At 39.0% G+C, this 24,173-nt stretch overlaps 1 protein-coding gene across 1 annotated transcript in view; it reads left to right on the top strand.

The window, feature by feature from the left end:
• Window positions 2,949-24,173, top strand: part of TMX4 (thioredoxin related transmembrane protein 4) — a 46,460-nt gene continuing 25,235 nt past the window's right edge. Inside the window, exons 1-2 of the mRNA NM_001243407.1 lie at window positions 2,949-3,271; window positions 15,132-15,247. Of these exons, the coding sequence (NP_001230336.1) occupies window positions 3,090-3,271; window positions 15,132-15,247 (298 nt within the window). The 5' untranslated portion in view covers window positions 2,949-3,089. The remainder of the gene's footprint in view (window positions 3,272-15,131; window positions 15,248-24,173) is intronic.

Below are 24,173 nucleotides of genomic sequence, written 5' to 3'. Positions count from 1 at the left end.
TTAAATCTTTAAGGAATGTAACCCTGACTTGTTCAATGTTCTTTGTTCTAACAAGACATAAAACTGTGCTGAAAATCCTGCTTCTCTGGAGCAGTTTCTCGGAGAAATCTGGGAAATTGGCTTCAGGGCTAGTCCTTGGTTTGGCTCAAATAAAACTCTTTTCTATTCTCATTGTTGATTGTTTATTGATTATTTTTGGCCACATAACCATTGCTGCCCCAGAGTGCCACCACTGGAAACTTCTCCAGGGAAAAAAGCTCATTCTCCCATTGTTATGTGCCCATTTCCTTTAAACTGTGACCCATGCTTTAAACATGAAGAGGATTGAGCACTGACCTAGGAATTATAATTGTATTGCTTAATCTTTACAGACACCCAGAGTTCCCGTTGTGGCTCAGCAGGTTAAGAACTCGACATAGTGTCTGTAAGAATGTAGGTTTGACCCCTGGCCTGGCTCAGTGGGTTAAGGATCCAGGAGTTACCACAAGCTGTAACATAGGTTGCAGATACGACTTGGATCTTGTGTTGCTATGGCCGTGGTGTAGGCTGGCAGCTGCAGCTCCAATTCCACCCCTAGCCTGGGAACTTTCATATGATGTGGGTGTGGCCATAAAAAGAAATGGAAAAAGAAAAAAAATAAAGAAATGTCATTAAAAAATATCTTTACAGCCACCTTCTGCAGTAGGTTCCATTATTACCTGTATATGAAAATTGGTGTTAACTTTTTAGCCCCAAGTTACATAGGTAGGGTGTTAGGCCAAGGTGCTGTACTCTGATCTGTACCACCCCACTGAAAACTCGATCCCACATATTCTTGTTATATTCCTTCTTGTTGCCCCTAGTCTGATGGCAAAGAAATGCAGCCCTTGAACAAACATTTTGTGTTAGAAATAAGGAAGAGCTTCAGCAATGATACTCTCTCTTTCCAACCTTTTCATTTTGCAAATTTTCCAGCCTACACAAAAGTAGAGAGAATAGCAAAGATGAACTTAGATTCAACATTGATTGATGTTGTGCCACTTTTCTTTAATCCATCCTCCTTCCACCCTCCCAAATTTTATTTCTGGTGTATTTTAAAGTGAATTCTAGACATCATATTATTTTACCCATAAATATTTCACTGTCTGTAACCAATAAAGACTTTTAAAATGTAATAATAACATAACCATTATCACACCCAGTGAAATAGTAATTCCTTAATATCAGATCCTATTTCCAAAAATGATATCATATACAAAAACTGTACTGAAAAGAATGATAGAATTTCTGTACATATTATTTGTTTTTAAAAGCAAAATAAAATGTTTCCCACTGAGTTTATAGGATTGATCTGTATAAAATAATAGTGACTTTTTTTTTTTTTTGCCTTTTTGCTATTTCTTGGGCCGCTCCCGCGGCATATGGAGGTTCCCAGGCTAGGGGTCCAATCGGAGCTGTAGCCACTGGCCTACACCAGAGCCACAGCAACGCGGGATCCGAGCCGCGTCTGCAACCTACACCACAGCTCACAGCAACGCCGGGTCGTTAACCCACTGAGCAAGGGCGGGGACCGAACCCGCAACCTCATGGTTCCCAGTTGGATTTGTTAACCACTGCGCCACGACGGGAACTCCAATAGTGACTTTTAATAACATTTACTGCAAGGATATTTTCCAAATTTACAGTGATTTGTAAATTTGGGTCTTATATTTGGATGATAAGGGCTGGCTCCACATGGAACTGAGCAACTACTAATTAACACCTATTTCAGGTATGATCTCTGCAGGCAAAATTCATCTTTCTCTCCTGTATGTGCTGATTGAAGATTGATCTCATGTGCACTGCAGTACTTTTACTTGTACAGTTGTCTTTGGTTCAGTCCCAGGGCTGAAATAACACTTTTTCACAGAGATATTGCTTTGCACATCTAATAAGTTCTTATAAAACACATTTTGAATAATCTCTCCCTCTAATTGTAATTCAGTCATACATACTAAGGTTGTGGTGGTCTCAAGATACAAATGCATCCAATGCACATCTGTAAGGTGATTTGGAAATCATTTAAGGCTACTCTCACTTTAGATCTGACAAAATTGTTGTCAAGAGAAGAAAGGGGTCCATTTTATTTCAACTGGCAATATCCTTATCAACTGACTTATTTTTTCTGTTAGTGTTCGTGTTTTAGACTTCTTATGAATTTAAAATAATTTTGTAAAAAAATGCAATCACATGCTCTAGTTTCATTATCTCCAATGGGCAGTACAACTGCAATATATGCAAAGAGTACTTAAAATTTTCTCTTCCTTTCAGCAAGAGTTGACCAACATGTCCCTTTGTTTTTCCATTAATTTTTTTACTTCGGAGTCCATTGTTATTTCTACTACTGTTGAATAGGAGATCCTTTTTTTTTTTAATTTAAAATTTTTTTACATTATTTATTTATTTAGTCTTTTTAGGGCTTCACCTGGGGCATATGGAGGTTCCCAGGCTAGGGGCTGAATTGGAGCTGTAGCTGCCGGCCTACACCACAGCCGCAGCAACATCACATCCAAGTCGCGTCTGCGACCTACACCACAACGCTGGATCTTTAAGCCACTGAGGAAGGCCAGGGGTTTTACCCCAACCTCAGGGTTCCTAGTCGGATTCGCTTCTGCTGTGACACAAAGGGAACTCCTTTTTCTTATTTTTATTTATTTAGTCTTTTCAGGGGGATGCATTAAATTACAGGCCATGTTTCTGTTTTGAAAAACCAACACGCGCCAACCCCCCTTACTGGAACCTGGGCACACTCTGGGCAGGTTCTAACTTAAGCAACATCAGGTCATCTGTTTATTTTCAACGCCTCGGTGGAGAAGAGAGGTCGTTGCCAAGGCAACTGACGCCCGGGGCAACAACGAGTCCAGGCGGGAGGGGGCGTGGCCTCGGCGGGCCCAGGCCCATAAGAGGCGGTGCCGACCGGCCGCCCGCGTCTAAAGCTGGGCCGGTCGGCGCGGGTGGGAGGAGGCTGGGCGTGCTGGCCTCCGTTCGCGCTGCCTGGGAAGGCCGGGTCGGCGGGTCCGCCGCGCCTTTTTCCAGCGCTCCTGTCGTGGAGCCTCGTTCCGCGCCCGGACATGGTGGGCGGGCGCCGCGGCACGCTGCTCGCGGCGCTCCTGGCTGCCTGGGTCGCGGCGGCGGCGGCAGAGGCAGAGGCCGGCTCGGAGCAGGCCGCGGTACCGGAGGAACGGAGCCTGGTACGGCCCATGACCGCCTCCAACTGGACGCTGGTGTTGGAGGGCGAGTGGATGCTTAAATTGTGAGTGTGCCCACCCGTCCCGCTCGCCACACCGTCGTCGCGGGCGCCAACCTCCCAGAACCGCACGGGCAGCTCCCCCACCGCACAGTCGGCCTTGCTGGATCTCGGGCCCCCTACCCACCGGGTTTAAGACCTGCAGCGCCAGGCCCCGCTGCGCGCGTTGCGCATGCGCGCCAGGCCCTCCGCGGTGAGGGCTGCGGTATAGAGCATCCCCGCCCTTGCAGGGATAGTCCCCGGCTTTGGGAGGAAGTGTTTTAGGGTTGGGCTGTGTGAGCAGTTTACCAAGGGGAGAAAGGGGAACAGAAAATCTGCAAGAATATTGCGTGCTTTCTAGAAGGGTGTACGTAGAGGAGAAAGGGCTCTCTTTCAGTGACACGTGTACCGAACAAATACGTAGCACTGACTTGGCAAGGTACTTGTTGAATGAATAATTGCAGCACCGTGAAGGGCAGACCCAGGCTGTACAGTCTTCCAGTCTTCATTTTGAAGACCCTGAGATTTTGTGAAAAAACGGAAGGATCGATGCCTTAGAAGTTTTAAAACAAGCTTTCAAATGAATGTTGTTATTTGTTACAGTTTTTAGAGGTGGGGCCTTCTGGGTAGATGTCATATCTTAATTGTGCTAATGTCAAAGAAAAGGACATTAATAAATTTCCCCTTTTGAACAATAGAAGATAAATATTGGGTAGTGCTTTTGCTTGTAGGAGGTGGGAAAGTGCAGTTTTCAGTGAGGATCGGGGAGGATTTGTTCATCCTAGCTAAAAAATAACTTCCTCTAGAAAGGAAGTAACTCTTTGAAAACGGCTTGAAGTAGGCAGTGGGCAGATGTCTGAATAAGCTAGAGACCATCATGGGGGGCTTGTAGGAGAATGAGGGATGGCTGGAGAAATGACCAGCATGATTTCATCTCCTTAGCCTGTGGTTTTCAGAAGATAGACATACTTGATTCCCATTATTTGTTAATTAATTTTACCTTGAGGACACAGAGTCTCATAGAATTGAATTTTTCCTTTATTTGTCTAGGCCTACATTTTGATTCTTTGAATTTAGATTGCAAACAGATTATTTCTATAGAATGAAAACCTCAGTTTCACTCAGGGCAGTCAGTCACTTAGTAGATCATTATGTTCAAAGAACGTAATGCTCATTACCCCTTCAAACAAATATTTACCTTTTGGTCACAAAGAAAAAGGCATTTTTTTTTTAAAGATTTTTATTTTTTCTATTATAGTTGATTTACAGTATCTGTCAATTTCTGCTGTACAGCAGAGTGGCCCAGTCATACACACACACACACACACACACATACATATACATACATATATACATTCTTTTTCTCAAATTATCCTCCATCATGTTCCATCATAAATGACTAGGCATAGCTCCCTGTGTTATACAGCAGGATCTCATTGCTCATCCACTCCAAATACAATAGTCTGTATCTACCAACCCCAGACTCCCAGTCCATCCCACTTCCACCCTTCCCTCCTTGGCAACTTTTAGACCTCAAAGTAAAATGCCTTTGGTATCATGATAAATCAATGAAATTGCTGAAGAGATCTGTAGACATGAAGCCCTTATTAAAACAAACTGCTTGGAGTTCCCGTGGTGGCTCAGTGGTTAACGAATCCGGCTAGGAACCATGAGGTTGCGGGTTCGGTCCCTGCCCTTGCTCAGTGGGGTAAGGATCCGGCGTTGCCGTGAGCTGTGGTGTAGGTCACAGACGCAGCTCAGATCCCGAGTTGCTCTGGCTCTGGCATAGGCCGGTGGCTACGGCTCCGATTAGATCCCTAGCCTGGGAACCTCCATATGCCACAGGAGTGGCCCAAGAAATGGCAATAAAAATAAATAAATAAAATAAACTGCTTAACTACTTTGAACTCTTTCTATTTAAGAGAGAAAATTTTAAAGTGAGCATGGCTGTACTGTCGTGTTTCTAATAATTATAAGAGTTCCAGAGAGACTGCATTTTGTCAACTACTACTGTAGAAATTTTTTTTCAAGAGATACTGAAATGGAGTTTTTCCCTAGGTGTCAGTTTTCTGATTAAAACTGAGTTTGTGTGTATTCATGACAAAGGTCAAAGCAGAAAAGACTCATTAGTTTAATGGCCTCAGCTTCTTTATAGTTCCTAATACTATGTTTTTTTGTTTTGTTTTGCTTTGTTTTTAAGTAAAACCCAACACTAAAGATCAGGTAAGTGTAAGCCAAGTTAAGATTATAAGTGAGCAACAACCAACAACTTTTATGTTTGCTATGTTGATGGTTCAAATTTTACTTCTTCGTAAATGTGCAAGCCTAGGTGTAGTAATCAGTTTCTCTAAGTTTGCTCTGTGACCATCGGATGGAGTATGTTTGGCCTTTCATGCCAGGCGACAGTCACTTGTAACCGGAAATAAGCTGTATAAACACTTGAGATTTTTCTAGTAGAAGTTCTCTTTTCATTGAGTACAGTTCGGAATAGGTTGATACGAAGCGAGGCCAAGAAAGTAAAGGATTTAAACATAGCATCCAAATTCCAGAACCTCAGTGTTTGTCCTGCAGAAATACTGTGGCTATTTATTGGTGATACTCCTCTTCCCTTTGACAAAATCCAATATGTAAAAAAAAAAAAATGAAATTTTATCTTCATTACCACTAGAGGCCTACTATCAATTTCTAGAAATTCATTCAAACATCCAATAAGTTATCAGATTTTTTTTCAGGTGTATATAACAGAAAAACAAAATGTCTTAATACTGGCTCCCTTGTTAACACTTTGAACTTGTTAGGGATCTGCAGGTGATATATTTAATTTCTCTAAAGAAGCAAGTTAGGAGGCTTTCTGATATTAAAATTTTAACATTAACTGAGTGACAGTTCTTTATTTATTCATTTGCTTATATACTCCTTCCCCCCTGGAGATTTTCTTTTCTATCCCCCTTCATAAAAAGCTCCTATAGTATAATTGCTAGTTAGGTTGGTATAAGTAATTTATTTTTAAAGACCTACCAGTGTTTTTCCGTTCTGAGACATAAAAAGCCCGTTGCAAAATTTAATTTGTTATATTGTCTTTGTTTTTCAAACAGATTTTTTTGTGTTCTTGTAACTGAATTTTCAATTTTTAAAAAAGCACTTCTCTGTTAAGGAGAATATCAGTTAAAACTATATTTGCAGTAATTTACCATTCCTATTATTGAACCTTTTTAAAAGCCTGAAAAAATTTTCCATTGCTATTAACATTTTCTTGAATAATGTGGACATTTTGTACATCCAATTTTCCTTATTATTTGCTTTCATATGTTCTTTTATACTTTGTACCCCTTTTTCTGCCATGTCTCTATAATTGGCTTGCTGCGCTTTTTCTTTTTTTTCTTCTTAACCTCTGTTGAAATGTTTGTCCTTCTTGGTTTAGGAAAGATTATCTACTCTTTAAAATGCCTTCTGCTCTTGTCTCTTTCCGTTGTTTCACACTATTCTTCACTTTGTAACTTTTTGCTATTTTAAACACTTGGCTCTCATCACATCAGTCCTTGAGAAGACTATTTCGGTTCTTTTGGAACATGAAAAGTATATAGTACATTCTGTATACTGTTCTGGTGGCTTTTTTTGCCAAAAGAAAGAAATAGATATCCACAAAGCTTAATCTTGACCCATGTGCTTTAACTGATATCCGGTGGAAAACTATGTCTTTGGGTTAAATTTGAGTTTATCTCTAAGGCATAGATATCTTTATAAAAGCACTGCCTTTTCTGACTTTGTTCTTGGGATGATCATGGTTCAGAAATGAATTAGTCATCTGGTGATGGAGAAAAGCCTCAATTATTTCCGTAGGATCTTTAGGTTTTAATGTTGTTTTTCCAGTATCCTCTTATACTTGGAGGGAACATCTTCAACATCATTGCCTTAATGTGCTCATTTCAAGCAGTTATACTTTTTTGCAGTTTCATCGATTCTTGTGATTTGTTGATACCTTAGTCGTTAAATGCTTATGTGTCAGGTTCAGGGTTGGGGATTTGGGAAGATGAAGATCAGTGAGCTACATTTCTTGATTTCAAAGCACTGGCGGTCTGCTGGGCTGTGAGGAAGTAAGTAGCATAGGTAACTTTTGTCTATTTAGCAAATGTTTAATGAATCCTTCCTCTCTCTGAGCATTTGTCAGTGGAACTCACCAGGGTACTGTTGGCATTCTGAGTTGGACCATTCTTTGATATGTGGGGATGGCTCACACATTGCAGAACCTTTGACACCCTTGGCCCCTGCCCATTTCATTCTAGAGATCTTGACATCAGAAAAACTTAAACCCCCTCCCCAAAACACATCTACAGATGCCTCTGATTGGAAACCACTGACCTAGGTACTATTATGGGTATTTAAAAACATGCAAAAAAGGAGCTCATAGGCTAACATAAAAGTATTTGATTTCACATTGTTTCCACGAAGGGTAATCGTCCACATCATCTCCATCATGGTCATGATCACATCAGTCACAGTAAAGTGTTACATTGCTTTCAGCATGTGTTCAGAAGGCCCTCTCGCAATCTGATCATCCCAGCAGGCAGCTGCACGATTATTCTCGGAGTTCCCTTCGTGGCACAGCGGAAATGAATTTGACTAGGAACCAAGAGTTGTGGGTTTGATCCCTGGCCTCACTCAGTGAGTGGAGGATCCCGTGTTGCCTGAGCTAGGGTGTAGGTCACAGACACGGCTCGGATCTGACATTGCTGTGGCTCTGGTGTATGCCGGTGACTACAGTTCTGGGAACCTCCATGTGCAGCAGGTGTGGCCCTAAAAAAGACAAAAGACAAAAACTAAAAAAACAACAGAATTATTCTCATTCTCATTAACTGGAGAAGATTAAAAACCCAGAAGTTTAAAGCTTTGGCCAGGTTGGGATCTTTACTAAGTAGTGGGCAAGGCCAGAACTAGAATGCTGGCCTGAGCTTTGCAGTCCCCAGAGTAAGCTGGGGAAAGTAGCCGTGCAGGGGGAGCCGAGCTGAGAGGAAGGCACAGAGCCTGGATGACCCATGCTTATGCTCTCAGCTGGCCAGCACTCTGATCCACATGAGGGGAGGCCTTTTTCCTGTGGGATTCATAGGCCCACCCATGGTTTCACCATCTCTTTGATTTCTACAAATAAAGAATAGTGCTGTGAGTGCTTTCCTGACACTCTTAAATTCGAAAGGTGCCCTGCCTGCTCTACAGCCCCCCACCCTGTAAGATTGTTTTTCACTGTGCCTTGTTTGTACCTAGCATGGCTTTATCACAACTTGTAAGTTAATTTATGTGTTTTTGTACTAAGTTTTTGTCTTATTCCTCTGCTAGAGGATAAGCTTTTAAGTAGAGGAACATTTTTCTTCTTCCTGTTCAGTTGTAGAACCTTAATAACTATCAAGTCTCAGGTGTTCAGTAAATACTTTTTTGACTCAGTGTGTGAATGAATAGGAGTTTCTTTAATCAAGAGCTGTCTCCAGTGTATCACTTAAGAAAACAGCTGTAGGAGTTCCCATCGTGGCACAGTGGTTAACGAATCCAACTAGGAACCATGAGGTTGCGGGTTCGATCCCTGACCTTGCTCAGTGGGTTAAGGATCTGGCGTTGCCATGAGCTGTGATGTAGGTTGCAGACACGCTCGGACCCCGAGTTGCTGTGGCTCTGGCGTGGGCCGGTGTCTATGCCTCCGATTAGACCCCTAGCCTGGGAACCTCTGTATGCTGCGGGAGAGGCCCTAGAAAAGGCAAAAAGACAAAAAAAAAAAAAAAAAAGAAAAGAAAGAAAGAAAACAGCAGTATATATTTTCTTATTTCATCTCCCATTTGGTCATTAATACAATAAATATTTACTGTGGCCTGGGACGTTCCAGGCTCTGTCCTATGTACAGGCAATGTACCAGTCATTGCCTTTGTGGAGTATTCCTTCTAGTGAAGTTAGTGAATTCCATTTTCTCTGTCAGGTGTCAGCGTTTTCATAGAGCTTTCAGTTTTTATTTTTCTTATACATTTTATGATACTATGTGTTAGAAACGATTGTCTAGGAAAGAGAATTGAGCATAAGGCTTTCAACTCTTGGCTCATTAAGAGTTTATGCAGATTTACCAGAAAGAAGATTAACGCTTGTAGTTAAGGCATTATTTGTTGACATTTTGATTTAGTTTTATCTATTAAGACTAAGAAAGATGAACCTGGTACACCTCTTTTGTCTTCATTGTTACAGATTCTTCTGAGTGTTTTGGTCAAAGTAAAATGTGAGTGAAAATACACTGTATTTGTCATTGTCCATTTCATTTCTATAAGGATAAGAAAAGAGAATGTACTGGGAAACACTGATGAAAGCCAAGACAGAAGAAGAAAAAAATGCCCATTATTGGGAATAAAAATATATTTTTACTGAAATTTTATTTCTAGTAAATATATTTAACCCCTCCCTTCAAGTGTTTAGGTAGGACACTTAGTGAAACTCTCATTTCAATCTCATGCAAAATTCAGTGAGTTCATTCAATCAAAGAATCACAACCACCTTACATATAGCAGAACCTAAGTGTAATTTGTATGTGGCTACCAACATGGAGAGCAAAAGCATGCTGTTGAGTTTTGTTTCCAAGAAATGGCTAGAAACATTAGACTGATACCTAAGTTGATGAATTTGGCTATCTGGAATATAGTTCATATGTCTTTATGAAGCCTGCTAACTTGGTATGCCACTGATGTAGCTGAAATGCGGCCTCTGTACACCGGCACCAGTGAAGTCTCAGAGACAGTTTTGAGGAAGAAAAAGAACAGCATTATTACTTTGCCAGACAAAGGAGGACACAGCAGGCTAGTGCCTCAAAACTATGTTCCGTCTTGAGAGGGAGTAGCAAGGGGTTTTATAGGTTTAGCTCAGAAGATAGGGTTATTGATTTAAGATGTCTGTATTATTCTTCGTCTGTAGATCATTTCAGAGTTGTCAAATCTGCATCAGTCTGTCTGGTGATGGTTTCTGGTTGTCTTCGGGGTTATCCTTCCTTGAGCTTTTCTCTAGAAAGAAGATTGCTTACAGGGAAGGAGTGTTAGGGAGTGTTTCAGTTACAAAAGAAAACACTGGGTGCAATCTAACTCTAACTGAAAAGTAACCATTAGTAAAATAAAGCAGTTAAGCAAGGAAGAGTTCATTTGTGAAAAACCAGACACTAGGTGTAATGTGACTCTAACTAGAAAGTAAACGTTATTAGTAAGTTAGTGGGCCAAGGAGGGTCATAACATCATGGAGACTGTTTTAACTCGCTTTTAGCTGTTAACAGTATTTCCTATTCATTAACTCTTGAGTCAGCCTTTTGAGACTGAGGGGAGGCCTGAGAGGCTAAAGGAAAGGCCTTTTACTTCAAAACACAAAGATTTACGGTCCGGTACATGGTGTCACTGACACCTTCAAAAAGTGTGACTAGAAAAGATACTCTCTTACTATGGCTGTGACTATAAAGTTACCAGTTATTCTTGAAGGCTTTTAAATCAAAAAAGGATTAATTTATATGTAAAAGGAAAAGTTTTGATAGGTTAACTCTGTCCTGGTATTAGGAGAAGACTTCCACTCTGAGTTGGTTTTAAATAATACAAAGGTAGGAGTTCCCATTGTGGTGCAGCAGGAATGAATCTGACTAGTATCCATGAGGATGTGGATTCAAACCATGGCCTCACTCAGCGGGTCAAGGACCAGGTGTTGCTGTTAGCTGTGGTGTTGACTAGCAGCTGTAGCTCTGATTCAACCCCTAGCCTGGGAACTTCCATATGCTGCACCTGCAGACGTTAAAATAAATAAATAAATAAATGTATGTATGTATGTTTTCAGTCCTTTCCAATTAGTTTTATATATATAAAACTATATATATATATACACATACATACATGCACACACATATATTTAGAGAGAGGGATATTAAAACAGACTGGGAGAGAAGAGGAGAGAAACATTATTAGGGTCACATGATTTTCCTTCTTTGTATTCACTTGGGCCCTGGAGGTATTTGACTTATAGTAGATTCTAAATTGCTGTCTTTTAGATAAAAAAGAGTACTTATAGTTTTTTGTTTGTTTGTTTTTTGTCTTTTTGCCTTTTCTAGGGCTACACCTGTGGCATGTGGAGGTTCCCAGACTAGGGGTCCAATCAGAGCTGTAGCTGCCAGCCTACACCACAGCTACAACAACGCAGGATCTGAGCCCACCTGCGACCTACATCACAGCTCATGGCAACACTGGATCCTTAACCCACCAAGCAAGGCCAGGAATCGAACCCACAGCCTCATGGTTCCTAGTCAAATTTGTTAACCACTGAGCCATGACGGGAACTCTGAATAGTTTAAAAAGCTCAACAACAATGGACCGTTTCTGCATCTAAGACTCAGCTGATTTATCTTCATCATGAAAAGAACACACTAGGGTAATGGGTGACCTTGGTACATTCTAACACAATAAACTGATTAAATCTTAGAAATAATGGCATTAACAGTGCCATGGACCAGAAAATGGAATATCTAAAATTACCTCAATGGCATTTGTATATTTGAGGGTCAATTTTACCCAAATCCCAGTTGGTATAATAATCTCTCTAGAGATTAGGAACTAGAATTTTTTAAATGATGGAATTTGCATGATTTAATATTTATTGATGTAATAAATGTATTTGTGAGTTGTATGCAAAAAAAGATCTAAGGAAACAAAGAGGATCTACAGTTCTTTAAATTGTACTTAAAACTTTCTTCCTTATTTTTGGTAATGTCTTTTTTTATTCCTTCTGTCTCTTTCTCTCTTTGTTGGATCTTATTTTCCTTAGACATTTTTGTTGTTGTTTGTGTCCATACCTGTGGCATTTAGAAATTCCCAGGCCAGAGATTGAATCTGGATGCGGCAGTGCTGGATCCTTTAATCCACTGCACTGGGTTGGGGACTGAACTGAAATATACTGAAATGCATATCGAAATGTGCTTAAGAATAAAATATTCCTTTTCCCCCTAGAGTTTACCAACTACTTGCCCCAGTCTCATCTTGCACTTGAATATTTGGAAAAAAAGTAGAAAATAACCATTTTCTCAGATAAAGTATATAATTTCTTTGAAGTTTATTTATTGATTCTGCAAATGTTTATTGAGCACTTACTGGTATACCAGGATGTACTTTGCCTTGGAAATGTAGGGATATAAAAAAAAAATCTACCTTCAGAGATGTCGGCGGATTGTTCTTGGACTGTTCTCAGGTCCACATCTCCCAGCCCTCCGGGATTGGACAACAAGCTGTAATGGGATGATTAATGACCTTTTAGCATGATCTTGGGACTGGCAGTACTAGTCTTCTTTAGAGACAAGGTAGAGAGGACTAGACTTCCTGATCTTGCCTTTGCGTGCATCTTTTCTTCCCTGATTCATTATCCACAGAACTACCAGCTGGTTTTTCAAAATGTACATCTGATCATAATTCTCTTACCTCTTTAGGGCTAGCCATTGAGCTACTTTTAAGTGCTCAGCACTCTGAGACTTTATACACATTGTTCTCTCTGTTTAGATCAGAACATTCCTTAACCCTCTCTGGGTGTTACTCCTGCTTTAGATCTTAGCACATATACTTCTTTCTCTGTTGGCCCTTCTGAGATCACCCACCTTCCAAGTGTCTCTATAGCATCTCTCCCATGCTTGAGTCATGGCACTTGCCACCTGGATTGTAATTACCTTTTTTTTCCCCCATCATTTCTTTCTTTATTTTTTTTAATTACTCAAATGAATTTATCACATCTGTAGCTGTATAATGATCATAACAATCTGATTTCACAGGATTTCCATCCCACAGCCCAAGCACATCCCCCCACCACCGAAACTATCTCCTACAGAGACCTTAAGTTTTTCAATATCTGTGAATCAGCATCTATTCTGCAAAGAAGTCCAGTCTGTCCTTTTTTCAGATTCCACATGTCAGTGATAGCATTTGATGTTGGTGTCTCATTGTATGGCTGACTTCACTTAGCATGATAATTTCTAGGTCCATCAATGTTGCTAAAAATGCCGGTATTTCGTTCTGTTTAATGGCTGAGTAATATTCCATTGTGTATATGTACCATGTCTTCTTGATCCACTCCTCTGTTGATGGACATTTAGGTTGTTTACATGTTTTGGCTGTTGTAAATAGCACTACAGTGAATATCGGAGTACATGCGTCTTTGCGAGTCATGGTTTTCTCTGGATAGATGCCCAGGAGTGGGATCAAATGGTAGTTCTATGTTTAGTTTTCTGAGGAATCTCCATACTGTTTTCCACAGGGGTTGCACCAATTTACAATCCCACCACCAGTGTACTAGGGTTCCTTTTTCTCCACACCTTCTCCAGCACTTATTGTTTGTAGACTTTTTGATGATGTCCATTCTGGCTGGTGTAAGGTGGTACCTCATCGTGGTGTTGATTTGCATTTCTCTAATGATGAGTGATGTTGAACATCTTTTCATGTATTTTTTGGCCATCCATGTGTCTTTGGAGAACTGTCTGTTTAGATCTTCTGCCCATTTTGTGATGGGGTTGTTTGTTTTTTTGGTATTGAGTTGCAGAAGGTGTTTATAAATTTTGGAGATGAATCCCTTGTCAGTTGATTGACTTGCAGAGATTTTCTCCCATTCTGTGGGTTGCCTTTTCGTTTTGTTTAGGGATTCCTTTGCTGTGCAGAAACTTTTCAGTTTGATTAGGTCCCACTTGTTTATTTCTGTTTTTATTGTCAATACTCTAAGAAGTGGATCTGAGAAGATGTTGCTGTCGTTTATGTCAAGAGAGTGTTTGGCCTATGTTTTCCTCTAAGAGTTTTATAGTGTCTGGTCTTAGATCTAGGTCTTTAATCCATTTTGAGTTGATGTTTGTGTATGGTGTTAGGGAGTGTTCTAATTTCATTCTTTTCCATGTGGCTGTCCAGTTTTCCTAGCACCACTTATTGAAGAGGCTGTCATTTCTCCATTGTATATCCTTGCCTCTGTTGTCATAGATTAGTTGTGCGTGGGTTTACTTCTGGGCTTTCTATCCTGTTCCACTGATCTATATTTCTGTCTTTGTGCCAGTATCATATGGTTTTGATGACTGTTGCTTTGTAGTATAGTCTGAAGTCAGGGAGCCCAATTCCTCCAGCTCCATTTTTCTTTTTCAGGATGTCTTTGGCTATTCTGGGCCTTTTGTGCTTCCAAACACACCTTTTTGACTGTATAATCCATAAGGGGAGAAGGCACACTGTCTTGTTCACCGTTGTAGCCTCAGTTTCTAGGATGGTGCTCAGTTCATGGAATGAAAAAATAAAATGTAAGAAGCAGGGTTCTGATTGAAGACACAGATTTTTCTAAGTCTTAAGTGTTGAGAGTTGGCTTAAATTTTAAGCCTCTATTTTCTTTCTCAAAATGATTCAGAATTGCCAGAGATCTTTGAAAATGACTCACATTCTTAGGGACCCACAAGCAACAGATCTTCTGGTCTTTGCTAATCAAATTGTCATTTTGATGGATTTGACACTGGCTTGGCTAGTTTAGGGGCAGTCTTGTGAAAATTGTCCTTTGGTAGTGCTCTCAAAACAGAGCTCACCCTCAAATATCAAAAACTATCTGGAAACTGATAAAATTTGGGTTGATTGTAGCACTAACATTGAAATGAAATATTTTAAGTATCACAGTAATTTGTGAAAAATATTAAACTTTGGCTGATCCCCCCCCCCCAGGGAATTGATATTCACAACATTAAATTCTAGGCATTAAATTCTGTATCAGATGCCTCTGAAAAAGCATGGCTTTTGTACCTCTCTTTAGTTAAATAGTTATTTTTTCAATTGAAATACTCTCTTTTGTTTTATAGGTTTATTTTATGTGTGGATATTGACTAACTGTTTTTCTTTTGTAGTTATGCCCCTTGGTGTCCATCCTGTCAGCAGACTGATTCAGAATGGGAGACGTTTGCAAAGAATGGTGAAATACTTCAGATCAGTGTGGGGAAAGTAGATGTCATTCAAGAACCAGGTACTATGACTGTTGAACATCAAATGCAAAAGTGTGTTGTTTTTAATTCGAATCTCTTTCAAGCATGCTGAAAAGTTGGATGACTGGAATATTCATTACTCATGAATGGACCACCTAAAATCAACAGGTAACATTTTCTCATAGCTATGTCTGGCTGTGTATGTTTGTGTTTACACATGCATATGTGCATATATATTTATATTTTTATTTTTTGCTAAGTTATTTGAAAATAAGTTGCAGACATTATGAGACTATCCTTCATTACTTCAGTGTATGAACATCTCCCAAATTATTTCCCACATGTCTTTTTATAGTTTTTTAAACCAGGATCCCTTAAGGTTCACCAGTTATATTTGGTTGTTATCCGAGACCAGCTCAGCAGGTGAGGGCTGAAGAACGGGAGCTGTGAAACTTAAGAAAAAGTTAACATAAAACAAGACACAGAGGAGTTCCCGTCGTGGCTCAGTGGTTAGCGAATCTGACTAGGAACGATGAGGTTGCAGGTTCAATCCCTGGCCTTGCTCAGTGGGTTAAGGATCTGGCGTTGCTGTGAGCTGTGGTGTAGGTTGCAGACGTGGCTTGGATCCCGCATTGCTGTGGCTGTGGCTAGGCCGGTGACTACAGCTCCATTTTGACCCCTAGCCTGGGAACCTTATGTACCTCGGGAGCGTCCCAAGAAATGGCAGAAAGACAAAAACAAAACAAAACCAAACAAGACACAGAGATATTTATCTTAATTAAAGGTGGGAACCGAGGACTCAAGGTTCAGGGACCAAGAGCCCCACCTCAAGAAACCACCCTGCTTTTATTGTGCTCTATAGGATTACATCAAATGAGGAGGGGGTTGTAGATGCAGGATGTAGTTCTTTTTATCATTTTTAAAAGTTCTTTTATTATTTTAAAAGTCACATAGCTGGTAGATGGTTAAGCTTTTATTCTGACTTTTAGGCATTTAACAATCATTAGCATTGAGGAAGCCTGGCTTTATCTGTCAATGCATAGCATCTAGAGAATCACCATTGTGCTTCTGCAGAAGGCATGCCTATCTGTGGCAACCTGGCATGCCTAGTTTGCACCTCATTCTCCTTACTGATGTATATTCTGCTGACAACAGCTCATAAACCCCCTGGGGCCATGAGGTTCCTCTTTCTCTTATTTTAACGGGACATATCTTGCTGTGCAAACAGCATGCCAATCTGCACAGGCATGCTTAGACCAACATATTATGTCCTCATTCAGCTGACCACATGAATAACTTATGCCTTTTGGTCTTTGTTCGTAAGCTTAAGTTATTTACCAACATTGCGACTTTTTTTCATGCAGGAATAGGGGTGAAGTAAAGCAGGACAAGATGGAGTTTTCAGCATAGAAAATAGAAGCAAAGAGGCTAAGAAAAGATTGTAGAAACATGTCTCCTGACAAGAATGGTCCTCCATTTTTTCCATGCCGGTGATAACCTGAAAAGAACAGGCCAAGATTTTGTCTAGATGTTTCCTTACAATGACATTTAACTTGTTCTTGTACTTTCTGCATTTTCTGTAAACTTGAACTTCCAGTCTAAAGGCATGATTTGGGTTAGGCATTTATGGAAAGGTGATACTATGACTTTCTTTGTATTGTATCCCATCAGAGGACACATATGTCACCATTAGTGATGTTGAGTTTGAGTGCTTGGTTGAGGTGATGACACTAAACAGCTCAGTTATTAAGAAGAGACCCCACTTTGTAGCTAACAAGTAATCTGTGGGGCGATACTTTGGGGTTGTAAGATCTGTCGTGATCTTACCTGAATCAGATATTTTATTAAGAGTTTCAAAATGGTGAATTTCTCATTCTGTCACCATCTACATTTATTAGCTGTTAATGGCACAGTTTTTCAAAAGAGGGAGATACTTTAATTCTGAAAAAATACACACAATAAATTTGTATTTATAGTTTAAAAATAACTGTATTATATATAAATTCAGAAAAGTTGAATTTTTATGATTTGTCTCAAATTTGACTATTTTCAGCCTTTATTAGTAAATTTTTTCCTATCTACATTCAACTTCTATCTATTGCATCTTTTTACTAGGAGGAAAAAGACAAGACAGTAGGTATGGAATGTAGTTATTCCTTCTCCATAATGACTGTGAGTTCTACAAACACTTGAATTACCGATTACTTGGACAACAAAATGAATGGTGTCTGAAGAGCTATGTGTTGACAAACCCCTGGAGAGAAATTTCTATTACACACCTTCACCTTTTCAAGGATTTGAATCAGAACCGCTTCTGCCTGTCGGCTGTTTAGAGATGGACAATTATAGTTATTTGTTCATGGTTTTGGCTATTATAGCGAATTTTTCTGTTTGGAGGTCAAGTCAGCACAGTTACATATCTGCTATAAACTTGTTTTTGTGTTTTAGTAGTTTGAGTCCAGTGAAATCAGGTGTAAGCCTTGTTAATTAGTGGGCACCAGACACATTTTATGATGAGTTTCTTAGAAATGCAGCTGGCCTATTCACATTTCAGCCTTTTGGTATACCTGCCATGAATTCACAGCATGATTTGGATTAAAAGAATTAAACAGTTAGCTTTGTGATGGATTCACAGATCTAAGATGTAATTGAATACAGTCTTTCCATCTAAAATGTAGACTTTTTTTTCCGTTGTGAATAGGTTGAATGCTTTTTTTGGTAATCAAGTGCAAGAAATTGATTATGACAAAGTATTTTAAAAACACATTCCTCATTGACTCATAGTATTTATATAAATATAATCAGTGTGTGTGTGTGTGTGTGTGTGTGTGTGTGTGTATATATACTTGAAGTATTTATCAAAGTTGAAGAAAAAAAAGTCTTTGTTCTGGTGTTCTATGGAAATAGTGAAGAAACAAAGCCCCCAAACCAAAAGGTGATTGTTTTGTCTTAGAACAGCTTTTGAAAGTAGAGGCTCTAGAATTCTTTCTTTTCTTTTCTTTTTTTTTTTTTTTTTTCGGCTATTTCTTTGGGCCGCTCCCACAGCATATGGAGGTTCCCAGGCTAGGGGTCGAATCGGAGCTGTAGCCACCAGCCTACAGCAATGCGGGATCCGAGCCTTGTCTGCAACCTACACCACAGCTCACGGCAACGCCAGATCCTTAACCCACTGAGCAAGGGCAGGGACCGAACCCGAAACCTCATGGTTCCTAGTCGGATTCGTTAACCACTGCGCCACGACGGGAACTCCTCTAGAATTCTTTCTAATGATAACAAGTGAAAAACTGTAACTTGGAGTTCCCGTCGTGGCGCAGTGGAAGCGAATCCGACTAGGAACCATGAGGTTTCGGGTTCGGTCCCTGCCCTTGCTCAGTGGGTTAAGGATCTGGCGTTGCCGTGAGCTGTGGTGTTGGTTGCAGACTCGGCTCGGATCTGGCATTGGTGTGACTGTGGTGTAAGCCAGCAGCTACAGCTCTGATTCCACCCCTAGCCTGGGAACCTCCATATGCCGCGGGTGCGGCCCTAAAAAGACAAAAACAAACAAACAAAAACCAAAAAAACAAAACTGTAATTGATAACAAAAAATAGACACAATTTTATATGCATGACTGGCCTAGAGAATATGTCACCTAAATTACACTATTTTATGTTTATAATTTTACTTAAAATGTAAACCTAATGCTTTCCAACAATCTTTTAATAGTGTTTAGAAATAAAGTGTTTGTTCTACAAAGTTGTGAGTCCATACCATGCGCCAGGCCCTGTTCTGGATACCAGTGATACAGATGAATGATGCAGGTGAATAGTGATGCAGGTGAATAAGGAAGAAAAGACCTGGCTCCTCACTGAGCTTTTAGAGAAGTAGATAAACAGTCACAAAAGTAAATTAGGAAATAATACCTAGTGGTGATAAGGGCTATGTTGAAAAAGGAAGTGGGGTAAAACTGTAGAAAATGGTGGGAGCCACTATTATTTCAGTAGGATGGCCAGGGAAGAGCTATTTGGCTGTGGGTCTTAATAAACTAAGAAAATGAATTCCAGCAGGCTTTGGGGAGGAGCATTCTAGGCAGCTGTGCCGGTAGGAGTGTACTTGGCTTATTTGAGAAACAATATGACAGCTAGTGTGGTACCCGAGACAGGTGGAGCTGGAGAGGTACCTCAGAGCCAGATAATGCAGGCTCTTGTTGGCCATGGCAAGGAGTATAGATTTTATAGCAAGTATGCTAAAAAGGAAACTACTAGAAGATCAGAGCAGGGGAGTGACATGATTTGATTCATGTTTTAAAAGTATTCCTTTGGCTGCTCTGTGAAGGCTTGTCTGTAAGTGGTCAGATGTAGAAGCAAGAAGAGAAGTCAAAGGTTAATGCAGTAGTCCTGAGTGGAGAGGACAGGTGCTTGGAATAGCAGCAGCCGTGATAAGTAGTTGGACTTGAGATACGGCGTTTGGCTGAAGTATCCAAAAGTTTTTACTGATAGATGGGTTGTTGCACTTGGTATAAAGTGAGAAGATGGAGGAGCCTGAAGGAGGAGCAGGTTTGAGACAGGGTTTGTTTGAGATCTTAATAGAAATCCAAATAGAGATGAGCTAAGAGATAGACATTTGAGGTCATCCGTGCAGATGGTATGTCAAGCAAAGAGAAGAATTGGAATTACCTAGGGAGTGTGCCCCGAAGTGTTCTGAGGATTGAGAACCGGCGCACTCCAACATTTATGAGAACATCTTCCTAAGTTCCAGCGGCAGAAAAGGAGAAACCAGTTCCCTCAAGAAGATGGGGAGGTAGGGGTCCTGGAAGCCAAATGAAGAGAGGCTGTCTTATGTGGTACTTACTCACTGGCAAACCTCTGGGGCAGCTTGTCCCTATTCTTGGAAGCTATTTAAATGTTTAATTCATTTTACACAATCCTACATCCTGAATGAGCAGTGGGAGACCATTGAAATATTATTTCCCCTACAATTGAGCTCTTTACTGGATAGTTCTGTGTATAGATTTATATTTGGACACAGATCCCCCTATTACCCTATCTTTCATCAGGGCTGCAGTGTACAGGAATGCTAGAAAGGGATAAATTTGTTTCTTTTTGCCTGCAGGTAAAAGTTAAAAAGAATCTCTTCTTTTTTAGCAAGAATTTTTGAAGTGTTCCTGCAAAGTCCTTAGTTATCCCTGTAACTATTCTATTAGTATATTTAAGAAGAGGTTTTTTTCAGGTATTTTAAATAGAAAATAAGATTGCAGGGTCATAAAGCTAGGATTATAGACACATTGCATTTTTACAGCCAAGATATAAATGTCACGGAGAGGATAGGCCTTCCATTAAATTGCATGACATTACCTGTTTAATACTGCATAGACCACATGATGTTTCAGTTGAGTTGACTTTGGAAAATTAAATTTAAAGAGTATGTACTTGAACCTTCTGTTCCATGCAGATGAGCTTAGTTGTTTAGGACAGGAAGACAGCAGCTGCTTAAAGAGCACGTAACTGTTTCACTAGATTAGAGGGAAACAGATCTGACTCTGGCCACGAATAAGGAGTGTCTTTAAAGCCCCTAATTTACTATAGCAACCAATTTAGTTACAGTCTTTAGTTACTGATAATATTTTAGTTTTATAATTGTAAAGTGTAGTCTTTTGTATTCCATTATATTGACAACTTTATTTGAATTTTTTTGCTTTTTTTTTTTTTTTTTTTTGGCTTTTTAGGGTCGCGCCCTTGGCATATGGAAGTTCCCAGGCTAGGTGTCAAATCGGAGCTACAGCTGCTGGCCTACATACAACCCAGGATCTGAGCCCCATCTGAGACCTATACCACAGCTCACGGCAACTGAGTGAGCCCAGGATTCAAACCCACGTCCTCATGGATGCTTGTCAGAATCATTTCCACTGAGTCATAACGGGAACTTCTTTATTTCAATTTTGAGAGTAAGATTAGGCTCTCCTTTTAAAAACTGTTAGCGTTTAGGAAGCATTTACTTTAGCCTGTAATTGTGTTTATCACGTTCATGCATTTTAGCTTCATTACAGTCCTGTGAAGAACAGACTGTTTCTACATTGCTCAGAGTGGTGAAGTAATGTGCCTAAAGTAACACAGCTCGTAAGTGGTAGAACAAAAGCTAGTAGCTGTCTCCATTTTCTTAATACTGAATTTAAATAATTTCTGTTGTGGTTTTTTTAACCTGTGAAAATTAGTTTCTTGCCGTAATTTTTATTTCTCTAATCTTTAATTTGTTTTCCTTTGTTGTATGTGTTTAAGATAAGCTTGCTAATAAGAATTTTTTCTGCATTTTTGATTAATGCCCTTGTATATTACTGTTCAGTCTTCATTTTAAAGTGGAAGTTGCCCTTAAAGTGTAAAAGATATGCAGAAGTTTTGGGAGAGCTTGTGGTTAAACTTTATCTCTTTGAGAAGTACTCTTTGTTTCTTCCAGTACTTCCTGAAGTTTGTTACAGTGAACCATTATGCAAACCTTAAAATGAGCTACTGCTCTGTTATAATTCTTTAAGATCCATATTTGTTTTTAAACCCTGAAGCCACAACCTCACGTGGTACTTCCCTCCTCCAAGGTAAGGTGGTCATGGCTTAACTTTTTAGTTTACAAAAATCTCCCTTGACATTTCATAGCATCAGTATTAAAGGTTAGAAAACATTCATGTCAAAAGCTATACATTTTTAAATACCCTTTAATCTAGCCTTTTTGGGGGAACAAGTGTACTGTTTTACCTTCTAGCCTGAAGAAGAAAGATGCAGAAAAATCTCAGAGAACATCTTTCACTGTGTTTTTTTTTTTTTCTTCTTCTTCTCTATATTCATTGATTTTCATGGGTGCATTTATTTATAAAGTCTTAAGTTATGTTATCCAATATAATTAAGTACAATTTCTAAAGCACTTAAGACTAAATTAGGGTTTGTTACATCCTCTTGTTTTATTCTAACTTTGAATCAGATTTAAATACAGGAAATAAAAGCATTTTAGTACTTATTATATGTCAGACACTGTTTTCTGTGTGCTTTATAAATATAACATCAGTTAATACTACTGTTAGATATAAATTCTGATGCCCATTTATGAAAAGAAAATTAAAGTTCAGAGAGTTTAAATTAACTGTCTCACATTAAAAACTAATAAGAGGCAGAGGGGAATTTAACCCCAGGCCAGCTGGCTTGTGAATCTGGAAATTCATATTGTATAATTTAATGTGTTTATAAACTACTTTCAAGATGTGTAACTTAATGTGCTTTATGAACTACTTTTAAGATTTATTTGTTTTTTTAATTTTTTGTCATGGCCAGTGATGACACGTGAAGGATTTTAAAAAACAAGTTAAAATATTGTTTTCAGTGGTACCTAACATTTATCAGAAATCTTGTTTATTCTGATAAAAATAAAATCTAAATAGAAACTTGAAGTAGTGATGGGATGCTATTTGTCTATTCTTATTTTAAAAGGCCATATAAACAAAGCATAATTCTCTTAATACTGTAGCTCAGATAAAATATTTGAGTGGTCATAAGACTCTCTAGCTATGAGAAAAATAAGATATGAAACTGTTTGCAATAATTATTTTAAGCTAAAAGTATATAATAATTTAGATTGCCAGTGCTTTTTCCCCTTGTAATTTAGAGTTGGAAATACATTAAAAGATACACTTGTTTCTGCAAGGCCAGAATTGCAAACAGTATTAGAGGAGAACATGCTTGTTACCTTCTCAGCTGACTTCTCAGGTCACTTGTGTTTTTGTTAGTCAGTACGACCCCGCCCTGGCCCCAGTGATACAATGATAAATCCATGTAGTAAATGTTTCCTGTTTCTTTTTTTAACAATTGACTTTTATTACCTTCAGAGTACTTTTATTACAATTTTCTTTAAGTGCTATTGGGGTATTTTAGAATCTGCTTGGTTTCACACAAAAAAGAGAATCCTTTTTTGGGAAGACTCATCATTAATTAGTAAATTATTATACTGACTATAGATTTAACTTAAAGGTATAAGCAAATTTCCCATGTTATTAAAAGTAAAGCTTCAGTGTTTCACATCGGGAGTAACTACAGATATGTTAAAATTTGAGTCATTTTATTTGAATAGATATTTGATTTTGACCAGATTATTTTTCAATGAGAAAAGCAAAACAAACATGATGAGAGATGTGAAAATAATGTCTTATTTTACCATGCTGGCCAAAGGAGATCCTTCAGCTATGCTTCTCTTTGCCGGAACCATACTTAACTCACTTTTGGTGCACACATGCATATTACTGATTTGTAAACATTTAAAGAGGATTATGCTCATAACTCCTAGTTTTTATTGCATGTCTTTTTTCTTGATATATCGTCTATCTCTGTTTATAGTCCCGGCTATGATTATGTGATTGTTTTCCTCTGCCGCTAGACTGTATACTCTGAGAACAAAGAATAGACTATAGGTGTTTTTACTTATCTATGTATCTTGAATAGTTATCACAGTCCCTGGAACAAAGAAGATGCTTAGTAAATATTTGCTGAGTGACTAAGGGTTTTCTTTGTGTTTGTCTTCTTTCTGTTTGTCTTCACATGTACCTGGCATAACAGTTGATGTGTAGTTAGTGTTCAGCAAAGGTTTGCTGAAACAAAGTGGAAAAAAAAATCTATTTACTGTGCATAGAATCCCTGACAGTACTTGCAAATTTTATAAATGTGCAAAGATTGTACATGATCCTATTATTTCGTAGTCCTTATTATTCTTTTTAAATGTATGACCGATATGATAATACCTATAATTTACTGAGTCCTTTACTATGTGTTAAGCACTTAATACAATATTATGGCATAACTTTAGAGCAATTCAGTTAAGCTTTTATATTCCCATTTTATAGATGAGGTAACTGAGACTCAGAAAGATTAAGTAATTTATCTAAGGTCACAAAAACTAAACTAAACTAACAACTAAGAGTTTAGTTATTTAACACAGATTATGTGATGTATGACTCTAAA

Source organism: Sus scrofa, chromosome 17 (genome assembly GCF_000003025.6).
Source record: "Sus scrofa isolate TJ Tabasco breed Duroc chromosome 17, Sscrofa11.1, whole genome shotgun sequence".
Lineage (NCBI taxonomy): Eukaryota > Metazoa > Chordata > Mammalia > Artiodactyla > Suidae > Sus > Sus scrofa.
Note: the sequence above shows the minus strand (reverse complement) of the source record. Positions and strands in the feature narration are given on the sequence as shown.